Here is a 13,372-nt window from a genome sequence, read left to right on the forward strand (position 1 = left end):
TCAAATGTTTTATTAATATGACTAGTATATTTGATAAAAAAGTTTTTGAAATATATACTAGAGCAAATGTTGCCAATTTTCTGATCTTCTTGTTTTAACAGTAAAGTCTTCTGATCTTTCAAAGAAATGTAAAAGTTAGTGACTGTCAGAAAAAATATACATGATTGTAATATATACAATGTATCTGACAGCTTGCTATATATATATATATATATATACACGAGTCTAAATTGAAACTACGTTCAAACCTATATATATATGGACATGATTTTTTACAGCTACCCATATAATTCATCTTTGGATGTTGTTCACTGCAGTAATGGACATCATTTAAACTCCAGTGATGATGTAACACTGCTAAGGTATTATATCGCAGTTTACCTAAAGCCAATAATTTTAACTAATGCCATGAATATATCAGAAGCTGCTTACCTTTTCAGAGTGACTGAGATCACCTCCAGGTTGTTTGTGTGATTTCTGTCGTGGGCCTCAATCCGTTTGTTGTCGGGGTGAACTATAAACTTGACGACACCCTTAATATTTCCATCAACTTTATTGTAATGCCATTGACAAAACCACATGTACGACAGACAACAAACATAAGCAAAGTATACAGGCCTGTAATATAGCATAAATATAGCATAAAACAGGCTAAATTATGTCCTACATTTCCTGTAACCAGAAATACCAAATAGAGGTTTAACATTTGAGCTGCTCAGCCTTTAGTTTTTCTATAGATGTAATGTTTTGTAGACTTCCCCTTCATTTTATAGTTTTTATGCCCCACCTACTATAGTAGAGGGGCATTATGTATACTGGTCAAAGTTTGCACCTGTCCTAAGTCAGGAATCTGATGTACAGTAGTTGTCGTTTGTTTATGTAATATATACGTGTTTCTTGTTTCTCGTTTTGTTTATATAGATTAGACCATTGGTTTTCCCGTTTGAATGGTTTTACACTAGTAATTTTGGGGCCCTTTATAGCTTGTTGTTCGGTGTGAGCCAAGGCTCCGTGTTGAAGGCCGTACTTTAACCTATAATGGTTTAATTTTTAAATTGTTATTTGGATGGAGAGTTGTCTCATTGGCACTCACACCACATCTTCCTATATCTATGGTCAGTTCGTTTATCCATCTGTTCGTTTGTCGGGATGTCCCGCTTCAGGTTAGTTTTTGGTCAAGGTAGTTTTTAGTGAAGTTGAAGTCCAATCAACTTGAAACTTAGTACACATGTTCCCTATGATATAATCTTTCTAATTTTAATGCCAAATAAAAGTATTTATCCCAATTTCACGGTCCACTAAACATAGAAAGTGTGAGAGGGGCATCCGTATACAATGGATACATTTCTTGTTCCTGTCTGCCTTGGAATTGTCACATATTTTTTTCAATTTTGATAATACTTTTTGAATAAACTGTACATGAAGATACTTTCACATACAAAAGAAGATGTGGTATGATTGACAATTAGACAACTCTCCACATCATCTCAAATGACAGAGATATTAACAATAGGTCACTGTACAGCCTTCAAAAATGAGAAAAACTCATACCAAATTTTCAAAATAACCTTAGACAACATCTGAATGTTCTAGAAAGAGAATAGAAAAAATAAACAGCTGTTTTAGAGTATTACAATATTTTAATCATTCATTTTATATTTATATCTGTGATTAAATACAGTTTTACAACATACAATCAGTGAATGTACTACTTCGTTCTGCAAAAAGAATCTGAATTAAATTTATGAATAAATCACTGCCATACTTTTCGTAGTCTGATGAATTAATGCATATGAATAATACAATGAATAATTGTAGTTATAACAATTTGAACTACATTTTTAAGAGAAACTATCTTGATTTAATTTGAATAAACATGATGAAGGGAGATAAATATATCTTTTTGTTTTTATAAAATTCGATTTTATATATTTCATAATACATAACTTTTAAATTGAATAAAAAGTACCTACTTATATCACGGTCCATTTAAATTTTGATTATGTTAACTAAGGGAGATAACAATGTTTGAAATTTAAAGCACAACATTTAAGGATGTCCTATTTTCCATCTTAATTCTTAATAACGACATGTATTTCACACGACATGCATTTCCTTGTTCTCATTTATTTAGTCTTTTGCGATTAATAAATGTTGAAACTATTTTATATTGTCTTTAAAAAAGAAGTACCCAGTACTGTTCTTTTACAATTTTTCTCATGGAATGTCAATAAATATCTGTATCCATCGTTTGTCTATCTAACAAGTGGTGTCTGTTTCAACTGCAGGAGAATTGATCTGAAACGTGACACATCCTTCATATTTTTAGAATTTTTAGGATTAAATTCACACAAACGACAAATCTTCTCCCATTCTCCACCTGGCTGGGTCTCATCTCGTTCTTTCACGAAGGCTGCTTCTGATGCCCTAGAAATATAAAATAAGAATAAAAAATTAATGTTTCACAAAATATGCTTTTGAAGCCCTGGAAATATTAATAGGAATCAAAAGTTAAAGTTTAAGTCATAGATAAAATTCAGTTTATTAAGCAATACTAACAAGATGTAACTTTGCCCAATTATTATATATACCTCAATTCACTGTTGTTGACTAAATGCAACAATAACATCATAGTTCATACTTGTACATGACATTTTAAATAATAGGTTTTTTGAAAAAAAATGGACATAGAGGGTCAAAGTAACTGACAACATGTAAAACATATTAAGTATTACCATGTTTAAAAGCTTTTTTGGGTTAAAAACAACCCATCCTCAAAAAACAGGAGAACTGATTTCAAATACCTATGCATTATTTCAAATAAAAGATGAAATTTTGATTTTGAGATCTCAGCTCTCGATTAATGTCATCAAACATGTTTGCACCTACATGTGTACAGCTCTGTTTAATATTAATATATATATAATTTTATAAAACTAATGTATGATTAACATGATTAACCTGTAAACTTAAAGAGCCAGACAATGAAATATTTAATAGCAACATTTAGAATTATGACGCATCCTAAAAAATTTACAAATAATGCTATAACAGTACCATATTTAAAGATTTGCCACTGTCAATCCAGGATTTGATGGTTGCAATTGCAGTTTTACTGGCAACACAGAGTTGAGACAGTAAAACAAATATCTATGACCTTCCAATCCAAAGTTGACAGTAGCAACTTTTCAAAATTTGGTACTATTAATATTATACATATATTCTTTGACATTGTTCTAGTAAAAGTTCGAAATAAAAAATTCCAAATATTGTTAGAATACATTCATCATGCACTTTATACTACAGAAGCCCACCATGCAATTTAGATTTATTCACATTCTGTTAATAGTTTTTGTGTTTTCAAAGTTGCACAAGTCAAAGTTTTAATATTAATTATGATTGCAGAAAAAGTGGTTTAATGAGTTGTACTATCACTCTATAAAACAGCCATCACTGTTCACCACAACTTGGCACTGACTTTTGGGCTTGAAAGTTGAAATAGTTATCATCATGATCATGAAGACAAATTCAGTCACTAGCTAAAAAAAGTAACTATACAACACAAAAAAAGAAAATCAAGTAGCACATAACTACACAACAAGAAGTACCTTTAGCATGTAACTAAACAACAAAAAGTACTTGTAACATGTATTAAACTACACAACAAAAAATACTTGTAACATGTATTAAACTACACAACAAAAAATATTTGTAACATGTATTAAACTACACAACAAAAAATACCTGTAGCCGTAACTAGACAACAAGAAGTACATGTAGCATGTAAGTAAACAACAAAAAGTACTTGTAACATGTATTAAACTACACAACAAGAAGTATCTGTAGCATGTACATGTAACTAAACAACAAAAAGTACTTGTAACATGTATTAAACTACACAACCATGACAACAGAAAGTACTTGTAACATGTATTAAACTACACAACAAAAAATACATGTAGCTCGTAACTAGACAACAAAAAGTACATGTAGCAAGTAACTGTGTACCGTACACAACAAAAAGTACCTGTTCGACCTAACTTCACAATAAAGTGAATAAACAGTATCTGTAGAAAGTAACAACACAACAAAAAGTACCTGTAGCACATAACTACTTAACAAATAGTACCTGCTGCGCCAGAAATAGCTGAACTGTTGAATACTTACATGTTGTCCCGGCTAGATGATTAAAAACATATGCAATTTGAATGTTATTTGTGATAGATAATGCAGAAATGTTAACACTGACATTGACATACAAGTCAGGGTTCTCACTAAGGATTTTCAAAGGCGAGGCTAGGGACTCATAATTTTTGGCCATGGTGAGTCTAACAGTAAGAAGTAGATATTTAATTGCAATTCAATTTATTATTTTATTCTCTATGACCTTATTAAAAGAGCATTCAAATTACATTAAATTCAGATTACTTTTAAACTTTTGCTTTAATATGTCATGTGTTCTGTTTATACAAAATATTTCAGTTTTGATGCAATTTTGGACTCACCAGTTTTGAAAATGGTGAGTCAGACAGATTTGCATGGGTCTAGGATAGTTCACGGACTGTCCTTAGTGAGAACACTGAATTATAAGGCTTTTTTTAAAGATAACAATCAGCCATCAAGTTGGTAGTAAAAGCTTATGCAAAACATTTTTAAGGCACATTTTTAAAAGTAATAAAAGTGAGTAGAAGCTTGTGCAATACTTTTAAGGCACACATGTTACATACATGTAGTAAAAAAACTTAATAGGAAGAATAAGGCAGAATAGATGAGTAGATAAAGCACACACAATTGACACATGCATGGTGATTCAGTTCAAAATCACTTGTTAAATTGTTAGTCACTGCAGCTGCTAAACTGGCCTCGGGAGAATGCTGGCGATTAAATTTCATCTTGCTTTCAGTTTTGACAGACAACACAACAACTAAGTACTCTGCGATAAACAGAGATACTGCAGGGTAAATCACCTACCAGCATGACCAGCATTCACAACAGCTGTTAATTTAATATCAAGTGTGATCTTTGACTGAAACCCCTTGTGTGTACTGCACATGTACTACATCATGTACATGTATACTGTAAACCAACAAATTTTAGGAAATTATTTACTTTCCAAATTGAAAAATAACTTCAGCACCAAGTGTCAAATTTGGATCTTCATTTAATATATCGATATTAACCAACATGACTAACAAATTTAAATTTAGAATTGGAAAAAGCTCAAAATTGGAAAAATGTTGATTAATATGTACAATTACATTTGTATCATTATGATCATGGACTATTTTTTACTTCAACAATTCAACTTGCTTTTGTTTGACAACAAAGATTTGTTATTACAATTTTTAAGGAGAGATTGAAAAGCTTACGTACATGTATATCATAAAAGTACACCATAGGCATGATAGGATTTGACAGAAGATGATTTGAAAGAAAAAGATTTTAAAAAGAAATCCTTTTTTCATCATGTAAATTTTAGTGTCAAGTTTATACAACATACGAATAGACCAGAATACAAATGCCACAATAGGTGCTTTTCTGCTTTGAAAAAAGTTATGCTCCATACCGGTTATTTTCTTTAGTTTTCTCTAACTGTTCAGCGTTATGTTTGTACCAATCATCTAATTCTTTCTTTGCACTTTCTCTCATATCTATTTTCTTTTGTTCCTCTTCTTTGTCTGCAATAAAATTCAGTAAATTTAACGTTGATTGTTGTTTGCTGAATGTCCAGTTGCAATTAATTCATGCATTTTTGGAACAAGACACTTTTAAAATTAAGTAGAACTACAAATGGGGGTTCTACAATGAGGGAATACAGAGATGAAGTGTAGGAAAATTTAACACTAAAATTGATGTGCAGCCTCTACATGAAAATGATATCAAAATGAGAAATGTTTCAAATTCATTATTTATTAAGGTTGTCTTTAGCAATACTCATGGCCACTATGGACATGTTGACTCATTGACTAGAGAACTCTATTTCTGAGAGCATATATTTATGCTGAATATCAATGAAAAAATGACAATGAATACAATGTAAATGTACTTTAGAGGCTCTCATTATGCAAAGCTATTCATGCTTTTAGTTTCATAGAATACTATAGCAATCTTAAAAAGACTTTAAAAGTATTCAAAGAAGTTTTGAGCTTAACTTAAACAAGGCAATTCACCAACATTAAACATTTTTTCAATTGACTCTACTAAACAACCATGCTACAGTTCCGCTCTAAGGCCACCCTTAAAAAATTGTTTGTTTGGCATTGCCGACTCACACCATCAGCAGTTGGGTAGGTAGGTAGGGATTTTTTTTTTTATTACATTTAAAAACTATATATATATTGCAACCATAATCATTTTGACTCTAGATCACAGCCAAAAGCAGTGCAACATTTTACAGTTGTGTGCACAAACTGATGGTTTCTTTAAAATTTGATAGGGGTTAATGTCACATTCTACAACATATGGGTAATTTCATGTCAGACGTTCAGTGTTTTTGAAGGAGTAAACCAAAGTACCCAGCAGAAACAGATCTTATAATGTAGGGAACTAACATTAACCATATAACATGTTAGACATGAAAATTGAATCTTAATTGTGGGACTGTCTATTGAAAGAGGCTTAATGTCACATCTTGAAGGTGCTTTCAGTTTGGTAAACTTGTCATATCTTAATCAGTTCAACCACTACAGCTCCCTGTACAAATAGATGTCAGATGTAAGCTTTAATTCATTGTTTGCTTGTTTGATGGGATATAAAATTAACTTTCTACACCATATGGGAAAGTTCATGACAATCAGTTTATTAGTGGATGAAAGTGTAGTGCACAGAGGAACCTTATCATGAATGTCTTAACAATCTAACCTTAATTTTGTGGTTGCAAACTTATACCTAGGTGCCAGATAGACTAGCATTGATACATGTAAATTTTGTCGAACTAGAAAACAATCAAAGCCACTGCAGCCCCTGATCAGCTTTCGAGGATAGAAAAATATTACAAATTTAGAATGTTGGCACAAGAACAGACATGAATGCCAGACAATATTTATAAATATGTTGCTGTCAGATATCTTTTCTGTTTTAAGAATTATCTTATTCATGTTAAGAAAAGAGGGGTTGGGTTTTAAGTTTGTGATACATATACAAGAGGCTAGTCTTTAAAATATGTATGTTTTGTACCAGGCTAACCTCTACAGGTACAAAACTACTATAAACCTGTAACTCTGGGACCATACATGTATTGGTCTTTAAGCTTTGGTGCTTTCATGCAACACAGTCACCTGAAGATTTCATAATTAGAGCAAAAAAATGGAGGAAATAGAATAATTTTAGTAGTATTAATTATAATTATAGTGAAAAAAATGGGGGAAATAAAATATTTTTAGTACTAAGTATTCTACATAATAATTAATACTAAGGCCACATTTTTTTAATTTGTTGGTTTACGGATTTTCTCAATGAAAAAGTCGGGTCAGTCGGTCGGAAAAAAAAAGAAAAAAAAGATCTTTCAAGACAGAAAACTGATATATGCAAAATAAAAATACATTTCACCTTTCTAATAATATGTTTGTCATACTATTTTTTCATCGTTCTTAAATTTTAGTTTGATGAAATATTATTGCTCAGCTGTAAACATCGCATGACATAGTCTAATAATTTCCCGTAAAAAAAGGGGGGGGGGGGGGTATGGGGGGGGGGTACATTGACAAAGACGAAATTAAATTGTCATTTCACAAACAAGAAAAACAGATTCACGTCAGTTATTTGACTTAGCTTTTAATCAAAACTTGGTGAAAAATAATAAGCACGAATACTGATAAAGAAAAAAGTTAAACCTCGTACGAAAATAAGTTTCAACACACGTGTCAAAAACGTAATAGACTCGTCCACTGGAAAAACGAGAATATCAGGTTAAATAATCTGTTGTCATGCATTCCCGTTTTTTTTATCCAAATGGACGATATTTTTTTTTTATCTATAAAACAAGAAAATATCAAATGATTTGATAAAATTCAGTATTTTAACTCGATGTCTTGAACTTCCACCTGTCCACATTTGGACAAGTCTATTTATATGAGAACATGCATCTTACGGACTGGTGACAAATAAGGGAAACGAACTTATTGTGTAATTGGTTTTAAACACGGGTTTCGTTCTGCAAAATTATTTGCGCAAACGACATTTCAAGGTCATTAATAATTGATTTGTCTATTTTTAGAAACGTAAACTGAAAGTTTCATTTTTCACAACAGAAAGTGTCATCACTTCTGTTAGTGATAAATGCATTTAATTTCATAAAAAAGGATATTTTAATTATTTATCAGGGATAATGCATTTGTTAGGGTCGGCGAGAATAAAAAAAGCCTGAAAATTCGATTTTATTTTTATTTTGGAAATCGGCAAAATCGGGTCGGCGGATCCGTAAACCAACAAATCAAAAAAACCTGGCCTAAGTAAAAATATTTTATTTCCCCTATTTTGTTAGCTATAATTATGAAATCTTCAGACGACTGTGCATGCAGGTACACCTTTCAGCCATCAAGCCAAGGCATCATTTTGAATAGATATAAGAAGATGTGGTATGAGTGCCAACGAGACAATTCTCCATCCAAGTCACAATTTGTAAAAGTAAATAATTTATACATTGTTATAGGTCGAAGAATGCATTGTTTTGGAATTTACATGGCAACATGCTTTGCTATCTGGTTCAAGAAAAATGATAGATTTCACATATTCAAGAGATCTTTCAAAGGTTAAAGCTACAGATGTTTGTTCTGTCATGTCTTGGTGAAAAGCGTCTATCCCATCACTGAGGATGCAAAGCAGACACCAACAATAGTGTCACTGTCTGCTTTACCAAAGACGACATTTGAGTTCTCTACAAGCATGACAAGGCCTTTCAGAACATCAATTCATGTTCCATGTAAAGATTAGGTGAAAATCTAATGTTTCAATAAAACACCACTCTCCCTTGAATGGAGCATTAGGGGATGCTATCCACTGAATGTCTTTTTGACATTTTTGGCAGACTTTTTTTCTAATCTATATCATTCAAGCGCTTGCTCTGAATACAGTGTAAATCAAGCACTTTAAAGATCATGATTTGAAATAAGTAACGCCTGGAAACAATCTCCGCGGATATCCGATTTTTAAATAAAAAAAATACGAATTTTGAAACACCAATAAAATTATTTGAGCGGCAATGCCAAACAAATGAAATTTTATTTTAGGCCTAATTACAAACCTTTCTGTTCCAATCTGTCTTGTTGTTCCTCTCGCCATATTCTGATTTTTTCAGGTTCTGCCCGTATTTGATCTTGCTGTGTTATAGCAGAAAATGCATCAGATGGTCCATTTGTCTACAAAATTAAATTATCATATTACATGTGTAACCGGAGAGCACGTATCTACTCTATAAATTCATATCGTCACCACCAGGATTCGAATCCCGGTTGTCTGGGTGACAGTCAGTGCTTTAACCCACTGAGCCAAAGAATCGATTCCCTATCTCAGTTGATAAGACTGGCTATATATGTTCTACCTGTACTAAGGGGAAGCAACCCTGCTACACTATTCCCCCACCACAAGAGTCATCATATCTTTATATATGACTCTAAACAACACAAACCCTGGCTATACTCCAGATAATCATCGTGGATTTTTTTAGTTGGGAGCCAAATGTAACCGGAGAGCACGTATCTACTCTAAAAATTCATATCGTCACCACCGGGATACGAACCCCAATCGTCTGGGTGACAGTCAGTGCTTTAACCCACTGAGCCAAAGAATCGATTCCCTAGCTCAGTTGATTAAGACTGGCTATATATGTTCTGTACTAAGGGGAAGCAACCCCGCTACACATGATTACATGTATTTATAAATTTCATACATCAAAAAGGTTTATTTGGATATATCTTTATCATGTCTATACTCAAGAAAATTCAAAGGAAAATGTAAAACTAAAGCAACCGATGTAGAAACCGGATCAATATCCCAAGCTTTTTAATGTTATCATATAAACAGTCTTGTCACTGTACCTAATATACATGATACATTGTACATATATACAAGCATCATTAAATATACCAGCTGGTTTTTATTGTTGGTCTTAATTGAATGGTTTTATTTATTTATTTGTCTTGGTTTGTTTATTTATTTGTGATTTTTTTTTCATTTGCAATTTTGTAGTACACAATTATTGCAATTATATTTTTTAGTATAATTGTGTTAATGTCTCATTGTCAGCCATTTCTCTTTGTCAACACATTTCATATTCTTGGTGAGCTACAGTAAGTTTTGCCTCCATCACCTTACTAGCTTGAAACCAATGTACACCACTGTCCAAGGTTAGGTGGAGGGTTGGGATCCTGCTAACATGTTTAACCCTGCCACATTATCTATGTATCATGTGCCTGTCTCAAGTCAGAAGCCTGTAATGCAGTGGTTGTTGTTTGTTTATGTGTTACATATTAGTTTTTTGTTCATTTTTCTTAAGTAAATCAGGCAGTTAGTTTTCTCGTTTGGCATTTGCAATATTTCACATTGTTATTTCGGGGCCTGTTATAGCTGACTATGCAGTATAGGCTTTGCTCATTATTGAAGGCTGTACAGTGACCTATAGTTGTTAATTTCTGTGTCATATTGGTCTCTTAAAAGATGTGGTATGATTGCCAATGAGACAACTCTCCACATCTTCTTTTATTATATATATATATTATCTATATGTATCTAGGTTTTGATTAGTTCTGTGAAATAAGAGAGAAACTCTGCAACAGACATCATGGTCATGACAAAATAGTATACCCAATATCTATTACAATACCTGTGGTGCTTCCTCAAAGTTTTCATAAGAATCATAGTTTGTTTGTTGAGTATCAGTTGCATCATTAAACATTCCTAAATCATCTGAAATCAAAATGAAAATTGGTTAATTAAAAGCAATATATCGTTGCATACATACAATTTTGTTCTCAACATACTCAATTGGTGTTCACATTTTTAAATTTTGGTTAAAAAGCTTTCAAATATTTTTTTAAATTTTACAAGTCAAAAACTTTTTCTTATCTGTATCGGTACCAATACTGGTTTTTAAATTATTAAACATCTTAAAACAGTTCTGTTTTATTTTTTATTAAAAAGCTTTATTAAATTTTACCAACAGGTTTAAAAAAATCAATAAACCTGACGCCTGATACTTGAACGTTTACCACTGGGCAGTAATAATAGTTATTGGGAAAAAGGGGGAGGGCTTAACGAAATTGCCCTGTTCCCCAAGTACATCATCATGAAATATGTATATGTATTTAATCGCTCTTTTCTTCAAAAGTTTTAATATAATACAGAACAAATGTTAAGTGAGTCTTTCAGTACCCCAAACAAAACCTAACAAAGCATTGATTCATAAAATATTGAACATGAAAAGGGGGTGGGTCCCCAAGCCGACTCGGTGTTAGGACAAGAACCTTGTTGTTGTTGAACTGGTTGTGCTGTACTGTCGTCACCGAAGTTGTCATCTTCTAGTTCTGCTAATTCCTTGTCCTGATCAGCGAGGAATCCTGCTGCTGGGTCCTCTAACTCTCCTTCTGGGGCTGAACTCTCAAAAGCATCGAAATCTGCCATTCTTAATTTTAATGTGACGTCACCTGATTAACACTTCCTGTTTGGTGAGCCTAAACTACTACATAGTTTCCGTGCATGAACCATTGTCATCGTTATTTTTAACAAATCGTAATAACTGTGGTTAAATCAGATTATTCAAATGACACTGTGTTCATTTGTAAAAACCTATTTAATATTACTTTTTAATATCTATTTCTATGTAGATCTTAAAATAACGTTTGTGTTTACATATTTTATTTATAATTATAATGATTTTGTCGATCAGTAAACTTACATTTGTTTTTTGATTTTTCTATAAACTAGGCAATCGTCTGCAAATGTGCAAAATGGTCAAGTTGTTGTCGCTTTGACACATTCCCCATTTCCTTTAATTTCTCAATTTTATTTGAGATATTGAGGTATTTTTTTTAATTTTTTTTTTATTATTATTCAGTTAAAACAAGGATTTGTATAATATATATAATATTAGATTTTTTATCCTTTAATATGCATACACAGAAGGATTTGACTGTGACTTGGTACAGTTATTTCAACATAAACTACATGATTAAATGGAATTTCATTAATTGCTACTTACACGTACAAATGGATGCTCAAATTTTGTGTTTTTATTTCATTCTGCAAATTCTTATTTTCTCTTAAGGCCATGATGTACTTAGGTGATATTAAATAAATAAAGAATTCAAAATTGATACTATAAGCCGGAAGAGCATTAGTTAAGAATCAAAATGAGCTTAACACAGTGATAGGTAATGGAGCTCCTTTTTGAGACATGATTTTTTTAAGAAAGGCCAGAAAAGGCTGACTCGGACTTATTTTTGTGTCTCAAATCAAAAGAGAGCAAATCAAGAATCTCCCTTCGTTAATAGGTCTTTTATGAGCTATTTATTCTTATCGCTTTTTTGTGCATTTTCCCTTTGATCCTTTTTTGTGATAATTTTCATATCATGCTTCTCGCTTGAGATGGAAAAATTATCGCTAGAAGCTAAGCAGGCCCCGTGGTGTTGCTAACGAAATTGACATTGAAATTGACAACGTCGTCATAGGAAAAAATAGCGATCAACAGATTATCATTGGTCATCTCGACTCGATTGCTTTTCTCACTTTTGCCGTACCAGCTCAAGCGAGAAAATCAATCTCGTTGAGATAATCAACGATAATCCATAATTATGCCATAAAAAAATAAGTGTTATGGGGCAAAATATTTTACCTTGTATCGTATGAAAAAAAAACGTCAACAATAAGGAGTCACAAATTCGAAAACTTCGCCTAAAACTTAAAATACATCCTTAACCTTCATGATAAATGATTTTAACGAATACATGTAGAACTATTCAGCATACTAGTAAAAAAGTACCAGATTATATGTATCTCAAATACAGCAAGACAATATACGCAAATAAATCGAATGGGTGAAATCGGCCGATATGACTCATTACTAGAGTAATTGGTCTTCAATGATGATTTTTACACAGTGTTAGTGGTTAACTTGCTTGTGACTTGAATTGCAAACTGAACAAAACTTAAAACAGCAAAATCGATTCTATATTAAGACAGTATAAGGTCTACAAATGAGTTACCAATATTGTCAAACTCGTGTGACAACTCTTTATTGGCGTTATTGCCCTTAATGGCGATTTTTACCAGTTTTTCCGTGTTTGTCTCAAATTTTATATACTATAAGAGAAAGTGTTAATAGACCTATCTAATAAATGACTGTCATTGGTTCATATTGGGGAAGTTTTGTATACGACGA

General features: G+C 32.1%; 1 protein-coding gene across 2 annotated transcripts; it reads right to left on the reverse strand.

Annotated features, from left to right (window-relative positions):
- Positions 1 to 1,624: 1,624 nt before the first annotated feature.
- Positions 1,625 to 11,666, reverse strand: LOC134690969 (clathrin light chain B-like). 2 transcript variants are annotated; one of them, XM_063551151.1, is made up of 6 exons: positions 11,460 to 11,666; positions 10,820 to 10,902; positions 9,242 to 9,356; positions 5,567 to 5,678; positions 4,168 to 4,179; positions 1,625 to 2,427 (listed from the first exon to the last, which is right to left on the reverse strand). In XM_063551151.1, exons 1-6 carry the CDS (start codon positions 11,614 to 11,616, stop codon positions 2,256 to 2,258), a joined length of 651 nt encoding a protein of 216 aa, XP_063407221.1. In that variant the 5' UTR covers positions 11,617 to 11,666; the 3' UTR covers positions 1,625 to 2,255. The 2 variants fall into 2 exon arrangements, with proteins under 2 accessions (XP_063407221.1, XP_063407222.1); XM_063551152.1 differs by lacking the exon at positions 4,168 to 4,179.
- Between the last annotated feature and the right edge of the window lie 1,706 nt (positions 11,667 to 13,372).

This window comes from Mytilus trossulus, chromosome 11 (assembly GCF_036588685.1).
Source record: "Mytilus trossulus isolate FHL-02 chromosome 11, PNRI_Mtr1.1.1.hap1, whole genome shotgun sequence".
Classification (NCBI taxonomy): domain Eukaryota; kingdom Metazoa; phylum Mollusca; class Bivalvia; order Mytilida; family Mytilidae; genus Mytilus; species Mytilus trossulus.

What these genes read in the sequence shown, in the direction of transcription:
- LOC134690969 (XM_063551151.1), bottom strand. Translation starts at nt 11,616, where the DNA reads ATGGCAGATTTCGATGCTTTTGAGAGTTCAGCCCCAGAAGGAGAGTTA. An exon ending in ACTTTGAGGAAGCACCACAG is followed by an intron (nt 9,357 to 10,819) that starts GTATTGTAATAG and finishes TTAATTTTGTAG; the next exon opens with ACAAATGGACCATCTGATGC. An exon ending in AGACAGATTGGAACAGAAAG is followed by an intron (nt 5,679 to 9,241) that starts GTTTGTAATTAG and finishes ATTTTATTGCAG; the next exon opens with ACAAAGAAGAGGAACAAAAG.